The 27,702-nt window shown below is 32.3% G+C and overlaps 1 protein-coding gene across 3 annotated transcripts; it reads right to left on the reverse strand.

The window, feature by feature from the left end:
• LOC139523446 (3'-5' exoribonuclease HELZ2-like) lies at positions 1–27,671 on the reverse strand. 3 transcript variants are annotated; one of them, XM_071317504.1, is made up of 18 exons: positions 27,595–27,671; positions 23,818–24,360; positions 19,505–19,544; positions 18,749–18,840; positions 18,037–18,246; positions 16,891–16,927; positions 14,286–14,428; positions 13,813–13,947; positions 13,110–13,170; positions 8,878–12,514; positions 7,871–7,956; positions 6,329–6,469; positions 5,598–5,735; positions 4,415–5,022; positions 3,787–4,008; positions 3,164–3,320; positions 2,127–2,294; positions 1–1,889 (listed from the first exon to the last, which is right to left on the reverse strand). In XM_071317504.1, exons 2-18 carry the CDS (start codon positions 24,298–24,300, stop codon positions 1,663–1,665), a joined length of 6,585 nt encoding a protein of 2,194 aa, XP_071173605.1. In that variant the 5' UTR covers positions 24,301–24,360; positions 27,595–27,671; the 3' UTR covers positions 1–1,662. The 3 variants fall into 3 exon arrangements, with proteins under 3 accessions (XP_071173605.1, XP_071173613.1, XP_071173598.1); XM_071317512.1 differs by having other exon boundaries at positions 26,527–27,624; XM_071317497.1 differs by lacking the exon at positions 27,595–27,671 and adding an exon at positions 26,386–26,489.
• Positions 27,672–27,702: the final 31 nt, after the last annotated feature.

Raw genomic sequence — 27,702 nt, forward strand, 5'->3', positions numbered from 1 at the left:
TTTATCATTTTTTACATTTTTTTTATGTAACAAATTTACAACTGAAATAGTCATCTGTTAATGAAAATGGATAAAAGATTTTTCAACTAAATCATGGAAATACTTTTACAGATTTTTTTCTTGTTTATCTTTATAAATAAATGAAAAAAGTAACATTGCATATATAGTTATACAGCCTGGAACATACATATTAAACAATAAAATTTTATGTACATATCAACAAACATACAAAAATGGAAATGGCTCACAGAAAAAAATGGACCCTGTTTTATCTGCAATGAATATCACAATTTTTTTTTTTATCTTACAATCACAAAATAAAAATAAAATCATTGTAAAGAGATTTCAAATCTTTTAATAAATTGAACTTTAAAAAACAAATGATTAAATTTAAGTACTTATTTTTCTATTTATAATAAGGCTTTAACAAAATTAGGTTTGCTATTTAAAGTCAGATGGGTTGAGGAAAAATTATTTCAAAATTTCAAAGCAAACCCCAACACTACCTGAACACCCTATAAAAAACTCTGTAATTTTAGGGAGTCAGTAGGGGAACACTTTATAATGATTTTGTTCTCATGACAGCAATGGATAAAAACATTTTGTTCCAAATTTATTGGACGGATATATTACAATATTTAAGTACAACATATACATATATTACACACTAACTAATAATATAATGGCACATTTACAATAATTTTTTTCCCCATTTTTATATGCATAGAAAATTTACGAACTAAATTAAAATATGCATATTAGATGTTGTCTATGCCTTAGAATACAAAATAATGCTTGCATAGTTCAAAATATCAAAAATGTCAAAAATGTCAAGTGTTTTATTTTCAGCAGAATAATCAAAATGTCAATTTCATGCTTTATAATAAACATTTCATAACTACAATATGTTCTATTTATTTAAGGTTTATTTATCAAAAAGATACATTAGAATGTTTCAAGAAATATTCAACTATTTATATTTTAGAAACCATAAAAAGCATAGTTTCATAGTCAACTGTGATATCTATCATTACAAAGCACAACATAACACCAAGTAACAACCAATAACAAAATTATAACTAAGAGGATATATATATATACAAAGAAGAGTCAATTCTTACGCAAATTTAAATTACAAAACTGCCAAACGTACAACATCAATATAGCCAATTATTTCAACACCAAAGTACAAATTGCACTTTAACCTTTAGCCTTTAAAACAATATACAATCTATCAATAAATATGGCACATTTCAACTTTCCACTTAGATATGCTCCTAGCAATATTTAACTGTACATACATTATTCAATAATAAAACAGTAGGTTAGTATATTATCATTAGGCATTGGATTCCAGCTTGCTGTCATTAGAGATTGACAAGTATTGAATAGAAACTGCTTTTGATATGGCATTTTCATGAAGCATCATTGCAATAGCCAACTAGTGAGTTGAAAAAATTATACATTTACCAAAAATTGAGCTAGAGATTCATATTTTCCTAATTTTTACAAAATATTGTGCTAAGCATTGAAGTTTTACTAAACATTAAGCCAAACTCAAAAATTTTTCAAAATGATGAAAAAAAGATAAGTATTAAAATATTAATTCAAATTTCACATTATACACTAGACAAAAGATACAGCAAGAAATAATGACTAAGCTTATTCTGGACGACTTTCTTCTTCCTGGTTTGGATCCTCTTCTGTACGGCTGTAAAACTCTTCATCCATTTCCTGTACACGGCGGGACTTTTTCTTTTTTTGCTTTCTCTCTTGAATTCTCTGTGGCGGTGGTGGGAACTTATCGCAATCAACCACACAACCTTTCTGGCCATAATGGTTAAGAAAGTTTGCCCATACATCGTTACATTTAAGTAACTTCTGATTACCTAAAATAAAAGAAAAACATCTTTAAAAAAGAACAATATAAATCAGATATCAAACAATTAAATTTTTTGAAATGATTAATCTGCATCACAGAGAAACCCAAATTTTAAGATTGATCACTAAATCAATATCAATCATGTGGAGAAAGTCGCAAGAAGAAATAGTCTGAAGATACATGACTTTTTTTTAATAATTTTAAAGGCTTTCAATGATCTTTCAATAACTTTTTGTAAACTCACCAATGACGATAAGTCCTTTACGTGCTCTAGTCAAGGCCACGTTTGTCTGATGTTCATCAGTAATGAAACCTAGATTCTGTTTACACCAGCCCAGTGTTGGCTTTGGTTCTATTCTGTAATCTGATAGGGATCTAACCAGACTTATTACTACATAGTCCCATTCACCTCCTGAAATTCAAAACATGGTAATGTTTTTTAAAAGGTTTAGCATCTTTCTAAATTCTACTAAATTAATGAAGTACTGACTTCTGTAGATAATGTAAGCTCAAAAAATGTATCAACATTTCTAATTAAGGTTATCAGACACATGATAATTGATTCTGAACATTTTAGACACTATAAAAAAATAATGTTTAAAAGAGGGATGAAAGATACCAGAGGGACAGTCAAACTCATAAATTGAAAATAAACTGTCAATGCCATGGCTAAAAATGAAAAAGACAAACAGACAAACAATAGTACACATGACACAACATAGAAAACTAAAGAATAAACCCCACAAACCCCACCAAAAACTAGAGGTGATCTCAGGTGCTCCTAAAGGGGTAAGCAGATCCTGTTCCACATGTGGCACCCGTCGTGTTGCTTATTGATAACAAATCCGGTAAATAGTCTAATTCGGTAGGTCACATTCATGAAAGGGAAGGGGATTGTAGTTACGACGTTAGGAACATATCCTATATCATTTGTGAAATGGTTATTCCATAATGGTCAACCAACTCGTGATGGCATCTGTAAAATTTACGAAGAGATGATCTCAACTTCACCATTTGGAACTCTTGGTTTAATAGTTTCCTTGTGAGCAGCAACCCTTTAAACTATCCTTGACAAAGTTCTTAAAAGTACAACTCAATATGAGCTGATCATAAAAGACCCTGGAAGATGTGTCCTTTAGAAATGGTATGTTTTAAAACTTAAAATTTAACTTTTTCTGATTTTAAATCTAATATCATGGTACTTCAGCCTCAGAATCCAAAGATGTTTTTACAATTTTTAGAAACTGATTAACAATAAACTTTTAAGAAGTAAAATCTAACCTTGACTAGCCACAACAGTGTTGACATTGAATTGTATAAACTTGTCTTTCTTTAGCTCCTGTCTGATACTGTGACACTGTGAATTGTATTGACTCATAATGTTGATATAGTGGGGGTCTATCAATTCATCTTCTACCAAGTGCTTGAATACTTTTACCTGAAAAAGGAATATTGATATTTAAGAATTGTATTTTTTCTGGAAAAAACATATAAACATATCCAACTCTTATTAAACAACCTGGAAATAACAATGTGTTGAACTTTTGATGTCTTTGAGTTGAAGTGTATGTATCATACAATGCAAAAACAACAATACATTACTTGAAATATTTTATGTATCAGTATTCTAAAGAATTAAAACACTGAGGTTCAGCATTTCTTCGTTTGCTATGAACCTACAATGTTGTTATAAAACCCTGATTTAGATCATCATCCAAGTGGTCAATTATATCTGAATTCAAAAATAGGTGTTTAAAAATATCATGTATCAGGTCATCTCAGATAAATTGTATGCCACAAATTTGTTATTTAAGAGATACCAATATTGCAAAACTTGAAGACACTACTTTGAATCAATGTTAGCCATCTAAACAAGGGAAATCAATATATGTTATAAAGCTTACCACTTGGTCCACTTCTTGTTTATTTGAACATGACTGTTCATTTCCTTCTTCTGTGTTGAAGGGGAGATATTCCTCTGTTCCTTCTACGTGACAAAATATGACCGGTGTATTCTGTTTAAGCCATGACTTAAGAGGTGAATCTGTACGCCATGTATATGATGGCATGGTCTCAAGTCTGTTTTTGTAAAATTGCTTTGATGGAAAGGCACAAATCTCTGGATGCTGTAAATATATGATAAATTAAGATAACACATTGAAAAAAAATAAATATATAAAACTATTAGAGCAATATGCAGTGCTACCTATAGTTTTGCCTTTTATGGCTAAACAATGCAACAATGTTACACTTTTTTCAAAATTTTGTGATATTTTTCACTTAGAACACCACTTTGACTGATGTTTACCAAACATTTTATGTTTTATGAATTTATTTCAATCATTCATCATCAATTTCATCATCTGTTGAAACCTTTCAGCTTTTTCCTCAACACTGTGTTGTTTTTATAAAGGGACATAACATCCCTTCTAACAGTGTATCGAAATAAGCCCCACCTACTTATCTAATATGAAATCTCCACTTAGTTACTTTTAACCAAACATATGCCTAGAAATGTATAGGAAAACTTACCATTCTGTACTGTGATGTCAACATGGTCAGCATCTTTCCCTTTTCAGCATATCTTTCAAACAGAGACGTCTCTAATCCAAGTTTGGCAGCATTGCTACTCATCACGATTGGTCTAAGCTGTTTGTGATCTCCAATCAGAACCACCTGCTGAGCTCTGGTTGCTATAATGGCAGCCATACTTTCAGGCTCTGTACACATTCCACATTCATCGACAATGATCTGGAAAATACGACCTTTTGTACCAGCCATTATTCTAAGGTTGGTTGCCATAGCAGTTGTGCAGAATATAACATCATAATGTGCAACTTCTTCAATAACAGCCTTGTGTATAAGCTTTCTGTATTTATTCACATCTTTGTAGTCGACACCATCTTGATGTTGTCTAAATTGTCTGTCAAAAGCAGTTATTTCTTCCATGTATGGTTTTCCTAGTTGACGAATTTGTATATGCATTGAATACTCCCTCAATTGTTCATCAGCCACTGCTCTCTCTCCACGCCCAAGTGTCGGTGTTTTGCCTGGAATAGGGAATTCTTGATCTTCTATAGAACTTCCATACCATCTGACCATCTTTGGGCAATGTTCTCCTAACTTTCTTTTCATCCATTCTATAAACAGAACAAACATATTTGCAAGCTGCTTTTGAAGTTTTCAAGATAATAACCAAAATAAGGAAAAAAATATTTGTAAAAATTGTTATTAAAAAGCACTCACTACTATAAGGAGCAGACTGACAATTTCAGTCATATTTGAATATTTGTAGATCATTTTTTAAATATGAAGTTTCTATTCATCTATTTCAGTTTTCAAGCTACTGGTCAAAACTAAATGCAAAAATATTATTAATCACGTCATATAATGGCAATAACATAAATAAGTAATCCCCATGTTGATTTATATGAATATCATCTCTTGCTGATGATTTATGTTTCTATTTATCTATTAAAGTTTTCAAGATAATAGACAAAATTTCCCCCCAAAAATGATTGAAAATCTTTATCAAAAGGCATTAGGCCAATTAACATGAAGTTAAATGGTATTTCTGCAATGTTGACTTATTCATAGAGCCTGTCTTGATCCTTTATGCTATTCAAAAGTTAACAGACGATGAAGACAGACCTTGGATTCAAAGGTTCTTATACTTGTTAACAATCTTTACTTTTTTCCCCCATAGTTTACTTACTTGCAACTAAATCCACAGATTTATTGGATGGGCCACAGAAAATAATCTGTTTCTTCTCATTGCCCATTTCCTGCCATTTCAGGTTGATCTGGTTGAACAGGTAAACTAACTTGATACCTGTATACGTCTTTCCAGTACCTTAAAGTGAAAAACATTTTGTAAGATGCATTCCAGCAAGTTTACAGTTTATCATATTTTGGAAGTTAAAAAATAAAACGAACTTAATTACATCAAATTATCAATCAAGATTTCATACAAATATCTTGAAACTACCCTTGCAGTTTTATATAATTAATTAATGTGAACAAAGGATGGTACCTGCACAATAAATATACCAACTTCAATTACTTATTTGTTAATGTCCTTTAAAAATTAATACCCCAAAATATTTGTTGATGAATGTTAACAAATACAGCCAATTCCATTGAGCATGTAGGTATAGGTTATATCTTTGGTTAGCTTGCTTGCTGCTTGCTAGCTGAACTGTGAAGTTATTATTAGGTTAGGTAGACTACCCTCCTTTAAGAGTAGGCTTGTCAGGCAGATAACCAATCTGTCTGTTTATAGTACTAGGCTACTCGAAAGGAGGTAGTATACATTAACTAATAATGACTTCATGATTCAGCTAGCAAGCAAGCTGACCAAAGATATTTACTTTACCTACACACTCAATGAAATTGTCTGTAAATCATAAGTGATCTTTATATTCATGGTTGTTTATTGAACCATACCTGGTGGTCCTTGTATCAGACTAAATGATGATTCCAATGCTTTTTGGATAGCCTGGTATTGTTTAGGGTTATTCCTCACTATACCATCTATGTTCATTAAATCTGGTTGCATCTTTCTTCCAATTTCAAAGTGTCCTTTATCTGTAAGGTAAAAAAAATACTGTTCAGAAAATAGGCTTCATAGTACAAAAAATGTTTATTTTTTTATTTGGTATTTTGGCTGTATGAGGCATAAAGAACACCCATCATGTCTTTTATGAATACTGTACAGCTTTCTATACAGTATGATTTTTGCTCATTTTTGAAGGCCCTACTTTGCTACATCCAATCCTTTGGTCTATGGTGGGTAGTTGTTTCATTCCAAATTTCCTTATTTTTACATAGTTGATAAATAAGATTTATGAGTTTTTAGTTTCCCTTTTTGTGGATTCATTATTAATAGTGGGATACCTATATGCCTGTTTACACTTGGGCAAAACCACCAAATAATATATCCTTGAAAATACAAGTTCTCCTCAATCCATGAAAACTTGGAACCCAAGAAAATAAATGAAACAACTGCATTACACTGAGGCAATTGAGTCATACTCTTAAGACTGAATATCATATCCCTAAAAGGTTAATACTGCATTTCATTTAGAAATAAACATATCTATATATAAAATAAACAAAATGTTTAATACAGCGAGAAAATCCCACACCCATAGGTTTGCTTCAGCTGGCCCCTAAACAAAAATATGTACTAGTTCAGTGATAATGGACTTCATACTAAACTCAGATGTATATAAAAGAAACTAAAATTAAAAATCATACAAGACAAACAAAGGCAAGAGGCTCCTGCCTTGGAACAGGTGCAAAAATGAAGCAGGGTTAAAAACATTTTTTTTTAGATCTCCAACATCCCCCCTATGCCTCAAGCCAATGTCAAACAAACACACAACAATAGGCACAGTCAAACTCAGTTTAAAAGAATATATTTGGACCATAGGAAACTTTGTCTCACTTGCACTGTGATGAATCCCTGTTCATTGAACCATAAAATCCGGGTTAATATTAGTAATCAATTGTAAGTAATTGGCATTAAAATTTTAAAAGTTTGCCTCACAATAAACATGTTGACTATGTTTCATGGTTATATGACAAAATTAAACTTTGTGGTTAACTACCTAAACACAAAACTATAGCCTGAAATTAAGCGAATTTCACACTATCACATTTCTATGTTCAGTGAACCTTGAAATTGGGGTTGAAACTGTAATTTAGTATATGATTTTTTTAATTACAAGAATATGTGTATTATACTATTTCAAGCTGATGTAACTATAACTCATGGTAAACTATGCCTAAGCCAAAAACATTAATCAGATATCAGACAGTAAGATGGGTGGACAAGCAGACAGACACACAAACCATAAAATATAATACTCCCTTCTGCATAGGTAGGACATAAAAAATAGAATTAAATAAGATAACCCACAATTTTACACAGTATATATACAAGGTCTTAAGAAATTGTGACCTTGAACTATTTTCATTACTTACCAAGCTTAGGAATTTTGGTTCCCAATGCTATTGCCTTTGGAAGAGGATTAGCTTTGTCCAAACACTGCAGGAGGCCATCAATTCGACTAGAAAATTAGAAAAAAATGTATAAAAAATTACACTAAATCAGAGTTCAAAATTAGAGTAACTTTCCTTTGTTGCAAACATTAAATTTACTTTTCTTAGATATTTGTTTACATAGAAAATCTTAAATAGTGATGAGGATTTGAAATAAATCTTTCTATCAGAGGGATTAGTGTACTATTTTCAAATCATTACTATACTTCAGTCTTCAGTATCCAATTATGCATTTTAAAACAATTGTACATTCCTTCCACTTGTGTTTGATTTCTTGAAATTAATTGTTATATATTTACAATGATCAATTTTTTGCTTAGGAATTCCTTATGATCCTAGTATAATATGTAAAAAGTTCAAACAAGTATTAAAAGTTATTAAATAAAATTCAGATAGGCATATTCATTAATTTATCAGCAAACTTTGTATATGAATCTATGCACTTTCTGGTTCATTTAATTGTTGGATTGCTGTCTAATTGCAAATGCTTCTTATATATTAGTCATTATAAGTAAAGCATACAGTGTTCACATAGATTTCTTTTTTTTTTATTGAAATTGAAATATTAAAGAAAAAGGGACTGGCTGGGTATGATTTTTGCCTAGCTACAAGTCACTTCGATAGAGACTGTTGTTGCTAGGGTTCTTAATGAGTAGACAGCACAATACTTATTCTACATTAGGCATTGAATTTTAAGTCCAGATTCCCACCAGGGATGGCAGTCATATTTTTAAGTCCCTCAGAGCTAAAAAGGCCCAAATAATAACCCTAATAAACAAGGCTTTTACTGCCATTCAGATGGTCCAGGGCTGTCCATGTTTCTAAATCCCATTCAACCTTTGGTCTACAGGAAGTAAAGCAACCAACAATTAACCAATTAATCTTTCAATGTATCAAATTTTGAAAATGTAACAGCTTGATAAACTTACCAATCAGCACTAGACTTGAAAAGAACTTCAATTCCACATCTAGGTTTAACATCATCTTTCCTGAAGGCAGATGGAACTGGCTGACTATTTTTGTGAAGCTTGAAGATAAAATCAATTTTCCCTTTTTCTCCCTTCACATTTACTCGTTCTATCTTGGCATGTCCATGCCATATCCTGTAATCTTGTGGTGCACAACCATGTGTATGGCCAAACTCTTTACCCGGGACTTCCCCATCACCTAAGTATTCCACACTTTTAATGCACAGGTAATCTGGACTTGCTATTTCACGAATCCCTTCTTCTTCATCTCCTTCTTTGTGCTCTTTTCCTGGATTCAAATAAACTTCTAATGGAACTTTGTTGATCTCTATATTTCTCTGTTCCAAGAAAGCCTTTCGAAGTGAAAATTTCCCCTCTCTTTGTGATAAAAACTTGACTGGGACATCGTTTATGGTAGCAGTGCCAACATTAATAGCGTTGGTTGCTGCTTCCATTTCAACCAATGGTTTCCATGTTCTGATGTAGTCTGCTGGTCTGTGATAAAAGTCCTTGGTGGAGTCTGTTGAATACTTCTCAAGGTACTTGATAGGATCTTTCACATGTAGAAGACAATATCTAACATTTTTTGTCATGTCAAAAATCTCTATCTGGGGAATAAGAACACCTTTCACAGATTCAGCTGACATCTGCAGTGCCAACACCTGACCCTGGTTAAAAGTCATACTATATTCACAACTCTGTAAAGTTATTGTACCCTTTCTGACCTCTGAACTTACATCTCTTTCAGTCTTGACACATGCTGGATTATAGTCTTCCAAATTAGTTTCAGGGTGCCCAAGATCACCATTGAAAAAGATTTTTTCCAGCTTTTTTAGTTTTCCCTGGGGAGTTTTTTCATCAATAACTGCCTGAAGCAGTTGTTTCCATTTGTTCTGCTGTTGGAAAAAAGACCTGTTGTGTGGATTAACTCTGTAAATTCTATCTTCTCCTTGTCGTTTTATTGGTGCAAATCCATTGTATGAGTATAACCTTTTCTTCCATTGTAACTCAAGTATGTCCCTTCCATTGTTGATATCTTTTTTGAAGACTGGTTTTTTGGTAGACCCAAGGGAGTTTAACTGCAAAGTACAAGACTCTTTTGGTAAATTTCTATGACCTGGTATTACCACTGTGACCTCTTTTTCAGACACAGTTTTCACAAAACCATGGAAAACAGTTGATTCTTTTCTTAACTTGTAACCCCAATTTAAAGCTCTGCACTTTTTTTGGTAAGTTTTAGCACGACGTGTAACTTCATTTATATGATGGCACATCTCTGATATTTCCTCAGGGGAATAACAAGGCTTTTTCTCATCCAGGGCACAGTGCAGCAGTCGATGAGAGATGATATCAACATATCTCCTTATTGGTGAGGTGAAATGAATGTATGGAAACATTCCAAGACTGAAATGAGAGCCATCTTTCTTGGTTGCTCCCTTTGATTGTATATCTCCAGAACATTTATATTCAGCTGTTTCTTGAAAGTCATACCATTCCTCTAGACCTAAGCAAGCAAAGGGATGAATTTCGTCACACCCAAGTATCTGCATAACAGTTGGAAAATCTTTTTTATGAAATGCATTATTGAGTTTGTTCCAAACATGCTGCTGAAACATCAGTACTTTATTGTATCTTCCAGTTCTAGCATTATTAACTGACAATTTCCTTTCGCTTTCAATGACTGGAAGTGGACGCACTTCTTGCAGTTTAAGAATCAAATCAGCAAATAATTCATTTGACTTTAACCACTGCTGGACACATTCTGGTTCTGGTGGTTGCTGTATTCTCAAAGGGACACAGTTTTTAAATTTGCGGAAAAGGTATGTACCTATTGTATGATTTGCTTGAATCATAAACTCTTCAACTAGAAAGTGGGCTTCCTTTGTCTCCATAAAATCATCATCATCTGTTTCTATGGGAACATGATACATGGCACCACCCAATCGTCTTGTTCTTCTTATTTTAGCAATGTTGAAAAGACATTTTATTTGTTTGCAAATACTGTCCGGGACATTTCTTCCAATGTTCAAAAGTACATCTTGAGCTTCGCGATAGGTCAATTTTTGTCTGCTTCTGATCACAGTCTTCTTGATCTCATGCTTTTCCAGTGGTTTTCCTTCTTTGTCACATGTGAAAAATATAGAGATGACAGGACGAGGCTGTTCAGGTATCAGGCTGCAAAGATTGGTACTCAAAGGCTCTGGTAACATGTGGTAAGGGTTACGACCTTGGCCTGGATAGAAAGTAGTGGCTCTATCATAAGCTTCACAATCTATGTAGTCCCCTTTTTTAATGACAGCTGTCACATCAGCTATATGAACCCCAATTTTGTAGTTTCCTTCAGAGGTCTCTTCTATGCTTAAGGCATCATCTAAGTCTCTAGAATCTGTCGGATCTATGGTGAAAACCTCAAGGTCAGTCAAATCTTCTCTTTTGTCTTTTTTCACCAACTTACCATGTTGTTCTGTTAATGTTCTGACAGTTTCTACAGTTTCAAACTTGTAACCAGTTGGCACTTGGTGATGCAATCTCAATATCTCCATCCCAGAGTTCAATCCATCTTTGGCATTGATAACCTTGATAACAGCTCCTAGTGGGTACAAATTATCCCAACATATCATTGCAACTAAGAAAATATAGTTCTTAATTTCTCCTGGTTTTATATCAAAGAGCTCTTTATGAACCAGATAACCTTTCTCTTCAACATATCTGTATACATTAACTTGGTATTTGTTCTCACATTTTCTGTTCAGGATGTGGAGTTTTGGGACAGTTTTGGAGATTGGTAGCATGAGATGAAATTCTGTTTCGTCCAATACACACACAAAGACAGGATGATCTATATCAGGATAGTGATGACGCTGTTTAACTCCTCGGATCTGACCAAAAACTTTCAAGCTCATTTTGGATAAATCTAGGGTTTTCTGTAAACGTGGGATATAGTTTTTGTTTTTGTATGCATCCCTTTCATCCTGAAGCACTTCAACGTATACCTCGTCCTCATTAAAAACTTTTCCAATTTTAGACCTGCCAGATATTTCTATTTCTTGTATGTCATCAGAATGGTCCAAGTTGGTACATACGGCTCCGTGTGCTGATTCTATCCTCACTTTACACTTCTTGAACTTCAGAGGATTACGCCTGCAGAGTTCTGCATTCTTTTCTTCACTGTAGAATTCTGGGTAAGTAAAGTGACTTTTATTATGGGATGGCTTTCTGTTTTCTTCAAGAAATTTATCACACAGACTGATTCCGTCTAATAAAAGACCTTGTTCATCTATTTCATCAGAGCCATTATCAAACTTTCGTGAACTTTTCTCAAATTGGTCCACATTAGAGAAATCCTCCTGATCAGATTCATCATCACTTGATGGATCAGGTGGACCAAACCAATCTGACCTTGACATTGTGTCAAATTCTTCATCTGATTCAATGTCTGAGTTTGCATGGGCCTCTGGTAATGGTAGTTGTTCTGAATCTTCTGATGCTTGGCTCCCTGTTGAAGATGCCGTTAGGTGACGTTTCCTAGCTCGCCGCTTCTTTGGAAGCTCTGTCCAAGTAGTATTCATATAGTCTTGACTCTCAGAATTTCTTTTTGCTGAAAAGAAATTGAATAATGAATTAATATATTTTATTCAAACATTATATGCACAGCTTAATCTAAAGTTCTTAACTTATTTCAATATCCAACACAGATGACGCAATAATAAGTCGTAATCTGATATTTTATACTTATATCTGTATGCAGATTTTCCTTATATAGCAATAACTTATAATAAAAAAATGGCATTAATTTCTGAATTTACAATATGTACATCTCAATGAGAATTGTGCATTAATTTGTATTTCCATTACTTTAATTTCCGTGTAAAGTTCTTATAATATAACCCTTTTAAATTATACACTGAAAGTTATGAAAATAACTAATCACAATTATCTCTTTAGGCCGTAAGTTACAGATTTATCTTAACATTTTAACTTTTAAGAGGCAATTGTTAACATGAGCAATGTATCTATCAAAACATCTGTTTTAAATTGCAACTAAATACACCAGAAGTAAGTTTGTTTTAAGATTTTGTATCCTTTTATTTCAATTCTAAAATTAAGAAAATATATTATGTCACATAGAATATGATTACTGTAATATTTTTTCTTTATCTTTGTAATATTGTTGATAATAGATTCATACTTACGCCGGTGACGTGCTGTTCTCTTATGGTGCTTGGCTCTTGCTTCTTCTGCCTGTTGCCTTTGCTGTAAAATATAGTTATAGTCTCCCATATGTAGAATTGGAATTGCAACCACATAGTATATTCAAGTTTATAAAAATCATGTATACCTTCTACAACCTCACTGTTCGAAATTAGCATTTGTTCATACTGACTAGAAATCAAGGTAGGTTATCAAGTTTTAATTTTCTGGTTAAGGGATTTGAACAATTAAGAAACCAGATTTAGTGGAGACACAATAGCTATCAAAATTTTAGAAAAGATACTGACAATTCATTATTAATTTTTACTTTCACTTTTCTTTTATCGTTGTCATGACGTTACGTCTTGTTAACCTTTTTGTAACCACCCCATATGACCTGCGTTTTATGTTCTTCTACACTTGTTTTACATCATTAAATTGTCCTGAAGACTCCATTGTAAGAGGCGAAACATATAGACCAGAATAAAGCATTTCTTTGCATTAATCCAGGATGTTGTTGTCTTTTTATAGTTATAAGTACTAAAAAGTTAGGCAAAGCTGTTGACAATCAACAGGTGTACAATAACTTTCATTTCCTGGGTCCCTGAAGTTAGCTATGATAACTAAGTGTGCTAATTAGCCTTTGCTTATAATTTCTAATTCTTAAACTAATTTTTACATAAATAATTTTATACATAAATTTACCTGTTCAAGGGTGCTATAATTAGACCCTCTAACATATTCATCATCACTATCTACAGTATCATTGGCAGGTTCTCTACTCTCATCCTCCATCAGAGAAATCTGTGACAGCAAGCATCTACCAGCATCTTTATCTTCCTATAATTTTACAAATTTTACTGTACATGTGTACATAGTATTTGGACCAGCACAAAGATAATGTGATTGTAGAATTGAGTATGTAATATTGTTTTTTGATATGTTTATGCAGCATATTTAAGTTGTCATTATTGAAATTGTCTGACAATTTCTTAATTCAAAGCATATTTAAAATGGATAATTTCCTTTACAAGGTCCAGAATATTTAATACAAACATATACCCTGCATAAAATTTACACAAGTAAAAATAAACAGATTACACTTCTGAAACTAAAATCTATAATCAAAATAGAAATTTAACAATATCATTAAAATAATCTATATTTGTGTTAATTACCTTAGTAAAAACCATCTCTAAGCCTTCTTGAACTTTTTTCCTTGCTACATCAAACTTCCCTAGATTTGCAAGAGCTTTACCCCAGGTCTGGAAAAAATCACCCATCATTGTACTTCCTCTTGTAACAGGAAATTTTTGGTCAACTGTGATAAAAAAAAGTCAATTGTAATCTTTTATTTTTGGTATGAAAGCTTACAAGAAGCAATAGGGTTCACTTTAATCTGATTAAAATACAAACATGGAATTCTTTGAATCTGGAATAATTTTGAATTCTGGAAAATTTATGAGAAATTTATGATGAAAACTTAAACCCAACTAAATAGGGTTAGCCATGTGCGCATGGCTAACAGGGGTTAGTTTGTTCATACTGAAATGATATTGAAAGTAAAATTAACCTTAGCCATCTATTTAGATAGGTTACTTTTCATCATACATTTCTAATCAATTTTCCAGAATTCAAATTCAAAAATAATCCAGATTCAAATAATTCCTTGTTTACAGATCATGTGAAGACACTTCATTCTACTATCTGTTTCAATAACCTTTCAGGATCCACTGGTTTTGTCCTTATAATACACACCTTCAAATATTTAGGTAGGAACTTCATTGGTAAAAGTATTAATGACCAGAACATAAAGTAAAATGGCATGCTGTCAGATTCTTGTAAGCTAAACCCCCACACAAGATCTGTATTTGAATGGCAGCAGTCCTTTTGCACCAATTACTGTTTTTCAGGGATATCATTTGCGCAAAATTTTATTTTCAAAAAGTATCATTTGCGCCAATTTACCTGTACACACATCAATCATAAATATATTAATGATTAATAGTTGTTCTTATTTTTGGCTTAAAAAGTATCATATGATCGGAGATATTTCACCATGAAGATGAGCATCTGGAGAGAAATGACTTGAAATGCAGTAGACAGTCCATGTACAGAGAGAGAAGAAAACGTATTGCTTTGTTGAATATTTAATACAAGATATGCCAAACAAGAAGAAAATAGAAGCTTTTGCTGATTATGTTTTGCTTTGCTCCCACCATCCGTATGGGCGGAAACTCCATCTACCGCAAGACGTACTAGTAATGGAGCAGAAACATTCCACGGGGAATTAATGTGAACTGTTTTATGTATTTCATCCTTCAATGTTTGTCTTTTTGGACAATGAAGTGAAGTTACAAGCTACTACATACATTAAATTAGGAAGTACCCATTGGCGCAATCGTATGATTTATTTTTGGCGCAAATGATACCATGTAATTTTAAAACAGGTGGCGCAAACGTAGCTTTGGAGAAAAAAAGTTGTGGCGCAAAAGGACGCATTTTTGGCGCAAACGGATCTCTCCCATTTGAATCACATTGGGTTCAATTAAAACTAACAGACATTCAAAATTTTCTGAAAATTGTAATAATGCATAGAAAAAGGAAGGGCATTCTATAATCTATACAGTCTATATAAAAATATGGGATGTGGTATAATTGCCAATGAGACTGACAAAGTGAATGTAGTATATCACCCACTTCATAAAGGTGGATGTTATTAGAAGGTTTACTTGCACTTCAGACAAAAATCTATTTTAAATACTCTATAACTAGAGGCTCTTAAGAGCCTGTGTCGCTCACCTTGGTCTATGTGCACATTAAACAAATTACACTAATGGATTCATGACAAAATTGTGTTTTGGTGATGGTGATGTATTTGTAGATCTTACTTTACTGAACATTCTTGCTACTTACAATTTTCTCTATCTATAATAAACTTGGCTCTTTAGTTACTAAATACAGAGGAAAATATTTTGGAAAAATTAACAAAAATTCACCAAATTAATGAAAATTGTTAAAAATTGACTATAAAAGGCAATAACTCCTTACGGGGTCAGCTGACCATGTTGGTCATGTTGACTTCTTTGTAGATCTTACTTTGTTGAAGATTATTGCTGTTTACAGTTTATCTCTATCTACAATAGTATTCAAGATAATAACCAAAAACGGCTAAATTTCTTTAAAAATTACCAATGGGGGGCAGCAACCTAACAACCAGTTGTCCAAATCACCTGAAAATTTCAGGGAAGATAGATTTTGACTTGATAAACAATTTAAACCCAGTCAGATTTGCCCTAAATGCTTTGGTTTCAGAGTTATAAGCCATAATCTACATTTCACCCCATTGTTCTATTTTTAGCCATGGTGGCCATCTTGGTTAGTTGGCTGGGTCACCGCACTTTTATAAAACTAAATACCCTAATTATAATAGTGGCTAAGTTTGGTTAAATTTGGCCCAGTTCTTTCAGAAGAGAAGATTTTTGTAAAAGATTTACGAAAAATTGGTAAAAAATGATTATAAAGGGCAATAACTCCTTAAGGGGTCAACTGACCAATTTGGTCATGTTAACTCATTTGTTGATCTTACTAAGTTAATGACGACTGTCTACAATGAACGCCAAGTGATGAAAAAAGCTCACTTGGCCCTGTGGGCCAGTTGAGCTAAAAATAGAATATAACAAAAAAACAGTGATTTCATAAATCTTATTCTTCTTTTGAAATTTAGTTCTTTGCTTTCCCATCAGACATAATAGAGTTTAAATTTATTACAAATCTACTTACTGTCTTTACAGATTTTACAGACTTGTTCATTATTTCCCTGAAAAATAAAATTCAAACTTTTATATTCATATGATGAAGACATAATTTTCCAATCAGTTTGATTGAGGTCTGGAGCTGGCATGTCAGTTAACTGCTAGTAGTCTGTTGTTATTTATGTATTATTGTCATTTTATTTATTTTCTTTTGTTACATCTTCTGACATGGGACTTGACCTTCTCTTGAACTGAATTTTAATGTGTGTATTGTTATGCGTTTACATTTCTACATTGGCTAGAGGTATAGGGGAGGGTTGAGATCTCATAAACAAATTTAACCCCGCCACAATTTTGCGCCTGTCCCAAATCAGGAGCCTTTGGCCTTTGTTAGTCTTGTATGATTTTTAATTTTAATTTCTTGTGTATAATTCGGAGTTTAGTATGACGTCCATTATCACTGTACTAGTATACATATTTTTTAAGGTGCCAGCTGAAGGACGCCTACGGGTGCAGGAGTTTCTCGCTACATTGAAGACCCATTGGTGGCCTTCAGCTGTTGTCTGCTCTATGGTTGGGTTGATGTTGCTTTGACAGATTCCCCATTTCCTTTCTCAATTTTATTATTGTTTAACAAAAGTACTACTTTTTTATTTCTATACATTTTTTAATATATAAAAATCTTAACTCAAAGTACAATTTGATTAATTGATTGATTGTTTTTTGTTTAATGCACAGTTGCAAATATTTTTGTTATTGATATTCAGGACAAGAACAAATTTAACAGTACACAAAATGTTAAGTTCTTCAAAGTGACCACTGGTCAATTGGGATGAATTGCTACAAAATGTGTCTCCCCTTGAAAAAAAGGTAGGTGGGTAGGAACATAACAGGTCATCAAAGGATAAGATATATACAAATAAATAAGGAGTTAGGGTATAATTGCCAATGAGAAAACCATCATCCAGAGACTAAATGATATAGAAGTTAGCAAACATAGGTCACCAAACAGCCTTCAAGAATGAGCAAATCTTATGTCCCAAAGTAAGTTATTGAAGGTACTGAAATGAGGAATGTAAAACAATTCAAACGAGGAAACTAAAAACAAATATCAGATACAGCAACAAAGGTCAACCCCTAATTTATATGTCTATTTATAGCTATGACTAATTACCTTAAGAAGGAAACATTTAGTTATCTGTATCAGGATACATCTCACATCTTCAATCACAGCCTTGGCTAACTGGACGTCTCCTTGTACACTCCTCAGAGATATGTTAAGATCCAGGTATATGTACAATGCTTTCTCACAGTTTCCTGTTGGGTTGCTGGCAAACAGTTTGTCTGTCTCTGCTCTCAGAGTCCTTATTAAGGATATCAGTTTCTATAAAGATGATAAAGATGATATACGTACACTCAACTAAAAAATTATCACAACTTACAAAAAAGTACAGTTGCAAGGTAAATTAAAAAAAAATTATTGCTCTCAGCATTTCCTAAATTTAAGATTATGAAATCTTATCATCTTAGTATTTCTGTAGATAATATATTTATCATATATACTATGTAGCAAAAATGATCAAACATGACTTTGGTGCCAATTAAAATTCAAAAATATTTGAAACAGGGGGAGACAATTTTAGGTAAAAAAGTTGTGACTGAAATGTACATAGGTCAAGTACAACCCCTTTCAGTTTATTCCAAAGTTAATTTTGCCACTCAAATGTCACTAAAGCATTTTGAACAAACTGTATAATGGAAATGAAGGGATTGACTATGACACAAAATCCCTTCTAACACATAACAAACCATATACAAAGATATATATAGCATGTTAATTGCTGTTCTTCATGTATATGCATTAGTATGTTTTATTAGACTCTTACTATGAGATTAAGTCCTTCAATCAATGGAATCCAGTATGTTAGTGCTTCACTGGCATGTAAAGGATAAACGTCTAGTTTTCTGATCCAAAACCCTGGAAAAAAAAACAATGTTAATAGTTGCATCTGACAGATTTCTTAACATAACAATGTATGCGAATAATTTATTTCCAACTAAATCCATCAAGAAAATTCTCTTGATGGAGAGTTGCCTCATTTGCACTCATACCACATCTTCTTATAGCTATATAGCTATAGCCTTTTTTGCTGATGCAGTGTAGAACAATAAAAAATTAATCAATCAATGTAAAATTAGAATCCATGATCTTTTTTTTTTTGTATTCTAATTATGTTTATAACCAATAAGAAATTTGTATTTTGTTTTTTCATTTTTTATTTAAACAGACTACAGTGGCGGATGCAGGAATTTTCGAAAGGGGGGGTGCTAGCCCAGGGCAAAGGGGGGGTGCAAAACATATGTCCCGATTCAAATGCATTGATCGGCCAAAATAAAGGGGGGGGTGCGCACCCCCGGAACCCCCCCTCTGGATCCGCCACTGGACTATAGTCAACATGTACTATGTTTTCACATCAGTAATTTTGTGTCAATCAAAAAAAATAATGTGTCTCATAAGTCGGTATTTGTGGCTGGATATTGATTGTTTTTGCGTGTAAATATTATAATTGTTGTATATGTTTTATGGCAATCAATATTTGACACTTTAATAAACAAATTTATTATTATTAATAATACTGTACCTTTATAATAGCATTCTAATGCATATTCATGATCTCCACACTGAAAAGATATATATAAATTATAAATTAGTTGTAATTGATTTTAATACATGTAATATGATCCATGAAAAATATAAAACAGGTGTCTTAGATATAACACAAAGAAATGTTACATTTAGAAATGCATGCTACTTACTGATTTGAACATCTTAAAAGCAGAAGATCCCATCAGAAAGTAAAGACTACAAACATAACATTTAGTTAAATGAACCACTAAACTTATATGAAAAGAATGGTTTACATTAACTTATACATGTATGCAAATTTTAAAATCCAAATACATTTCATAGTTATAGTCATGATAGTTGCTTTGATAGGGGAAATTTGGATAAACCAGGAGAATAGGTACATATTACGTACCCTGAACTGAAGGTAACAGTTTTCATTTAACTTCATAAATAAATGAATCTTTTAAATCAGTATATTTACAACTATCTGACATAAAGTTAAACTTTTTACATAAATCAAGTAGTTTTGATTAATAAATGTATTTCAATGCCGTGAAATAGCATTAATATTCAATTTAAGATGGCAACAAGTCAATAAAAGTCAATTGCAATACCAAAATTACAGACTTTTTAATAAAGATGGGATGTAATGTATTATGTTTTGGTTCATGACATAGCATCCCTGCATGTACTTGACAAACCAAAAAGTAATGGAAAAGTGCTTTTATTCCCGTTCTTCATCTCAAAGTCATATTCTTTCAGCAGAATACTAAGCGGTGCATTTGAGCACAGGTCATACATTGGTTTAAATCAACAAATTATACTGGTGGAAACTAATCAAAGATATCACAATCAGCCTATTTAATTTACCGGTTTGTTTAAATACTGAAATATATCAATATATTACCAGTCAAAAATTTAATCAATATTGTACATACTGGTTTTTTACATCATAATTCTAAAGCCATGTATGTAGTCACGTACAAGAAATAAAAATCAAGAGTGCTGAGTAGTGGAGTTATTATGCCATCATTTTGAAACCATTTTTAAAAGAAATTATATATTATAAAATAACTCAACACGAGATCAATAACAAACAACAAAAGATATTTTAATGTATATTTAAACTTAACAATCATTCTATGCAAAGATCAAAATTGCATTGTACTATATAAAACTACAGAATTTTAAGAAACGCTTTATCAGTTCAAAGAAATTATCAATGGTGTACATGACGTATGTGCATTCTAAAATGAACAGAAATAATTGATTGAATGTTTTAAGTTGAAATTTTCAATGTATCAAAGACATTATTTTCTTTCTCTTTCTCAAGTATGTTTTTATTAACTTTAACTCAAAAGGTTCATGTAAAATGCATGTAGAAATCAATCAACCAAAAAAAAATAATTATAAATGACTAATTTTGTCTCATGGTTTGATTCTAGTTTGCTTCAATAGATTTTTAATTGTGCATTAAAATCAAGAGAACTTAAGTGAGTTAATATCCAGAGAAAACATACAGAATGACAAAATTAACTTCAAAGGCCAAGAAATGACATGAATGAGATATTAAACTAATAATTTAGGCCAGATATTTCATGTAAAGTCTTATATCTAACTGGTTCAAGTTAGTTGCTGCAGAATACTGCTGTATAATACACAGATAACATGAATTTTGTAGACATAAAAGGGTTGAACAAATGTACAACAAAAAATAAGGGACAGAGAGAAAAAAAATCCCATAACAAGGAACGTTCTAACCTCCCTTTTTAGCTCACCTGTCCCGAAGGGACAAGTGAGCTTATGCCATCACTTGGCGTCAGTCGTCGTCCGTCGTCTGTCGTCGTCGTCTGTCGTCGTCGTCTGTAAACTATTTCAAGAATCTTCTCCTCTGAAACTACTGGGCCAAATACTTTCAAACTTTAACTGAATGTTCCTTAGGGTATCTAATTTATAAATTGTATCCGAAGTTTTGATCTATCAACAAACATGGTCGCCATTGCTAAAAATAGAACATAGGGGTCAAATGCAGTTTTTGGCTTATAACTCAAAAACCAAAGCATTTAGAGCAAATCTGACATGGGGTAATGTTGTTTATCAGGTCAAGATCTAACTGCCCTGAAATTTTCAGATGAATCAGACAACCCGTTGTTGGGTTGCTGCCCCTGAATTGGTAATTTTAAGGAAATTTTGCTGTTTTTGGTTATTATCTTGAATATTATTATAGATAGAGATAAACTGTAAACAGGAAAATGTTCAGCAAAGTAAGATTTACAAATAAGTCAACATGACAGAAATGGTCAGTTGACCCCTTTAGGAGTTATTGCCCTTTATAGTCAATTTTTAACCATTTTTCGTAAATCTTAGTAATCTTTTACAAAAATCTTCTCCTCTGAAACTACTGGGCCAAATACTTCCAAACTTTAATTGAATGTTACTTAGGGTATCTAGTTTGTAAATTGTATCCGAAGTTATGATCTATCAACAAACATGGTCGCCATTGCTAAAAATAGAACATAGGGGTCAAATGCAGTTTTTGGCTTATAACTCTAAAACCAAAGCATTTAGAGCAAATCTGACATGAGATAATATTGTTTATCAGGTCAAGATCTATCTGCCCTGAAATTTTCAGATGAATCAGACAACCTGTTGTTGGGTTGCTGCCCCTGAATTGGTAATTTTAAGGAAATTTGGCTGTTTTTGGTTATTATCTTGAATATTATTATAGATAGAGATAAACTGTAAACAGGAATAATGTTCAGCAAAGTAAGATTTACAAATAAGTCAACATGACGGAAATGGTCAGTTGACCCCTTCAGGAGTTATTGCCCTTTATAGTCAATTTTTAACCATTTTTCGTAAATCTTAGTAATCTTTTACAAAAATCTTCTCCTCTGAAACTACTGGGCCAAATTCTTCCAAACTTTGACTGAATGTTCCTTAGGGTATCTAGTTTGTAAATTGTATCCGAAGTTGTGATCTATCAACAAACATGGTCGCCATTGCTAAAAATAGAACATAGGGGTCAAATGCAGTTTTTGGCTTATAACTCAAAAACCAAAGCATTTAGAGCAAATCTGACATGGGATAATAATGTTTATCAGGTCAAGATCTATCTGCCCTGAAATTTTCAGATGAATCAGACAACCTGTTGTTGGGTTACTGCCCCTGAATTGGTAATTTTAAAGAAATTTTGCTGTTTTTGGTTATTATCTTGAATATTATTATAGATAGAGATAAACTGTAAACAACAATAATGTTCAGCAAAGTAAGATTTACAAATAAGTCAACATGACGGAAATGGTCAGTTGACCCCTTTAGGAGTTATTGCCCTTTATAGTCAATTTTTAACCATTTTTCGTAAATCTTAGTAATCTTTTACAAAAATCTTCTCCTCTGAAACTACTGGGCAAAATACTTCCAAACTTTAACTGAATGTTCCTTAGGGTATCTAGTTTGTAAATTGTATCCGAAGTTATGATCTATCAACAAACATGGTCGCCATTGCTAAAAATAGAACATAGGGGTCAAATGCAGTTTTTGGCTTATAACTCAAAAACCAAAGCATTTAGAGCAAATCTGATGTTGGGTAATATTGTTTATCAGGTCAAGATCTATCTGCCCTGAAATTTTCAGATGAATCAGACAACCTGTTGTTGGGTTGCTGCCCCTGAATTGATAATTTTAAGGAAATTTTGCTGTTTTTGTTTATTATCTTGAATATAATTATAGATAGAAATAAACTGTAAACAGCAATAATGTTCAGCAAAGTAAGATCTTCAATTAAGTCAATTTGACCAAAATTGTCAATTGACCCCTTAAGGAGTTATTGCCTTTTAAAGACTTTTTTCACAATTTGTTCATCATGTTGACTTACTTTAAAAAATCTTCTCCTTTGAAACTGCTGTATCAATTTCAGCCAAACTTAGGCTAAATGAGTTTCAGAGTATCTAGTATAAATTTTATATTTTATTTCCTTGTATGTCAAGAAACATAGCTCCTATGGCTAAAATAGAACATAGGAGAAAATGATTATTTTTTTTGGCTTTTGAAGAAAATAGGACGATCCAAAAAACATTTAAATAAATTGAAAAGCCAAAATAATCATTGATGAGAGATTTAACCAAAAGAATTAAGGTGAGCGATTCAGGCTCTTGAGAGCCTCTTGTTTAATATAGGATGAAACCCAATATAACAACAGATGTTCTGATGGGCCTTTCATAGCTCTTCTTTGCTAAATAGGAAAAATGATTTCATGCATAAAAAAATATAATACACCAACACCCATGCATCACATGCATACACAATAAATATGTAAATCTTAACCTGTTGAAAGATACAACAACAAGTGTTGTATGCTGTAATCTTGTCTGAATCAAGTGCTGGATCATGTATGTCTTGTAAAATGTCATAAACTTTTATACAGTGCTTTCTGGCTTCACCTAGATCGTTCATCTCCAGGTATTCCCAAGTTTGATCAAGACAAAGAATGGCTGCATTCAAATATGCCTTCGATGGAGACATCTCCATGTCCATTATATCATCTGGAACCCTCTGATCATATACTGTAGAAAATGTGTACGACCCAATTTCTCTATTAACACAATCAGGGACTTTTTGGTAAAGTAGTGATTGTTTTTTTGCAATAGGTAAGCTGTCCATTTCAGCAATGTTGTCCTCAGCGGACATGACACTATGGTTACCTGACATCATTGAATCATCACTATAATATGGATCTATGTCAGACATAGAATCGGTTTTTCCATTCCCGTCTAACATGGTGACTGCATTGTTATCTGTGTCCTCCATATCTGAAATTGGCTGTTGTGTCCAATAATTGACTATCTTCTTACCAACGTTTTTTAATAACTGAAAGAAAAATAAATAGGTTTAAAAGTCTAAATATAAAAAAAAAATCAGGGATTATAGACCAATATGTATTTTAACTTTTAGAACTATCTACAAACATGAGGGTAGTAATTGCCATTTTCAGTCAGGTGTCAAACAGTCATTTTCGTCTACTGTTTAGTGTTGGCGTCAAATTGTTTAAATTTTGACGTATTTCTTCAAAGTATTCAATTGTCGATCTTACATGTCATAGGTCTTAAATAATTATCTTTACCATTATTTTTGGAAAAATATCAATGTGATTTGTCAAAATCAGTCGATTTTTTTTATCGTAAAAAAGTTCAGATTTTATCTTCATGCACCTAAAATTACGTTTACTTCATCATGTTCTTTTTGCTATTTTTTTTTTTTAATGTTATTCATCACGAAGGTACCCCCATTACCAGCCTCATATATACATGTATATAAGTGTTCAATAAAAGCATTGACATGCTTTAGGGCAGAGACATTCTAATCATTTGCACCATAAGCATGTCTACAATATTTGTACTAAATCTTCTTATGAATCATCAGTTTTCCATATACTATATATATAGCTAGTAGTTTTTACAAAAAAAACATATTTTTTTATACAATATTATGAATATGGGATTATCCTTAATCCAATGGTGACTGGGGAATAGAGATAATTTATGTTCACTTCGGTCTTCTTAAATGTATTACCAATGGCAGTAAAACCCTTGCTCAAGTTTCAAGCATCTGTTTTGCTGTGGACAATGTGGACATTGAATCTGATGCTTTGTGTCAAGAAAGTGATATGTTCTTACCTAGCTGTTCAGAACTCTTGCAACAACTTTTTATGGGATATGAAGGTGGCTTTTTGACCAAACTCCTTTTCTTTATGGTACAAAACAGAAAATTATGAAATTACGTTTGAAAAAAGTGGAAATTTCTGGCATTTATTGGCAAGATTCCATTAACATTAAAGTAATCATCAGATCATATATGGTTCTTTCTTCAAAGCAATAGAATAATACCAGGTGTGGATCCTGAAAATATCTTATTTGGAGCTCCAAAAGGTGGACCTACCCACAGGCACTTGTCTCAGAAAACAAAATCCTATATACCTTAATATAACGTTATATAAAGGTATATAGGGGAAATAAATTCTGAGACGAGTGCCTGTGGACCTACCTCTTCCTCCCAATCTGCATCTGCCTCTGTTAGCATGCTATTACTGGCTTTACAGAACTTTATTATCATAATGAACAAAGAGGATTTTAAGTTTGAACCTGCAATGTATGGTGTGTATTTGTTAATTTTCCATGAAGCTTGCAGAATTTATGAGTAGGAGCATATACTGGTTAGCTCTTTTTGGAACTTTGGGTCCTCAATGCTCTTTAACTTTGTACTTGTTTGGCTTTATAACTATTTTCATCTGAGCGTCACTGATGAGTCTTCTATAGATGAAACGCGCGTCTGGCGTATTAAATTATAACCCTGGTACGAGAAAGAGCATAAAAGGGTTAAATAGCTCCAAGTAAGAACTTGATAATGTGTGTGTGCAGGTTTAATAAAGGCAACATGCAGTGTAATATTAAATATATACATGTATAATGTATGAGGTTTACAGTAATTGTGAACCTAGCTGAGCATTTGAATAATCTATAGAATAGCTCAGCTTTACATATTGATCATTCACAAAGAAGGGTTTGTATTCATCTGACATCACATCCTGATATGTATGTAATACTTGTCGCTGGGCATATAACACATTTCCATCAAAACAGTTTTTTGTTGTACATATGAAAGAAAATCAATTTCAATATCATAAAGGTTTTATGCATAAAATATTTATATAAATAATTGTCAAAGATCTAATTTGCAACATCTACATGCATAAATGCGTTCCAAAGCACAAGGGCTGTGTCTCACGAAGCCAAATTTATATTTTTAACAATCGTTTATGTCCTAGATCATCACCAGAACTGTCACAGTGGACTAAATTTTAGATAAAATTGAACACTGAAAATGTCTAATACTAACATGAAACATGTTAATAGATATACGTCCGAAGCTTTATATTCTGACCAGAAAAATCCCACCAAAATGACATCATTGCCATTGGCATTGTTTTTGTTTCTATTAATAGAAATAAAACGTCACACCAAAATGAATAATATTTACCTTTCAAACACACGCTGCAAGATATCATCAACTGCGTATTACATAATCCAAACGATGTTCCGAATATTTTAATAATATATTTTACCAATCAATTTTCTCTTTTCATTTTCAATTTCGTTTTGATTATTTAAAATTTCTATGCCTTTCGGAGTATGATATTCCGAAAGTTAATTCAGGAAATCCAACTTCTACTTTCACTTTGCGCTTTCACCACAAAATAAATCTGGCTTTAATGGGCGGAACGACCGTGATGAATTTAGTTCATTTGACATAAATTATTCTTATCTGCCGACACAATATCTATATATAAGACGCATATATGTTTAGATAAAATGATTTATTTCATATTGTTCACTCATGATCTGAAACTACATATGATAAAGTACTGTACAGTTCTATATTCCAAATCTTAAATATTCTATATATAGTTGTCTCAGTCATAATTTACAGGTTCACTGGGACGATACATAGTCCTCGTACCTACAAATAGCTCGCTCTAGTTGCTAACAAAGAAAGGGGGAAGTTGATAACGGGTGTTGTGGTTATTTTTATACGCAAAATTAAAGCAAACCTATTCCGCTAAAATAGGTCTCAAGGAAAGAGGTACATCTAGTTGCAAAATATAAGTCATCAAATCACGTATACTATTAATATGATATGTACTATACTGTTTACATGTAGATACCACAAACCTGTACACTTCCTTGTTAAATATTGGCTCTGTATTTTTAGAAGTTTCTGTATCATAATGCAAAATTATTTTGTTTTAAGTTTGTGATTGATCAAGACAAATCAATCATTTTAATAAGCAGAAATCGGTACACAATGAACGACGTATATAGACATCAATAAAATTCAACCGTTGAAAAGCACACCAAACATCACGGTAAATCTTGTTGCTTTATCACTATATATATATATATAACTATATACTTCATTTTCATTTCATTAAATATCGTTTCATACGTAGGAACCAATATGCTCTTTTCATATATCATCTATAAATCTAAATCATAATAATAACGAAAAGATAAACAAATAAAAACTTGAGGTGAAAAAGTGACATACCTGTATACTTGTTGACGTATGTTTACTACTGAATGTTATTTCGTATAGAGTATTTATATATATGCTGATAATATGGAAATTTTTTAAAGCTATTTATAGTTCTTTGTT

This window comes from Mytilus edulis, chromosome 1 (genome assembly GCF_963676685.1).
Source record: "Mytilus edulis chromosome 1, xbMytEdul2.2, whole genome shotgun sequence".
Taxonomy (NCBI): Eukaryota; Metazoa; Mollusca; class Bivalvia; order Mytilida; family Mytilidae; genus Mytilus; species Mytilus edulis.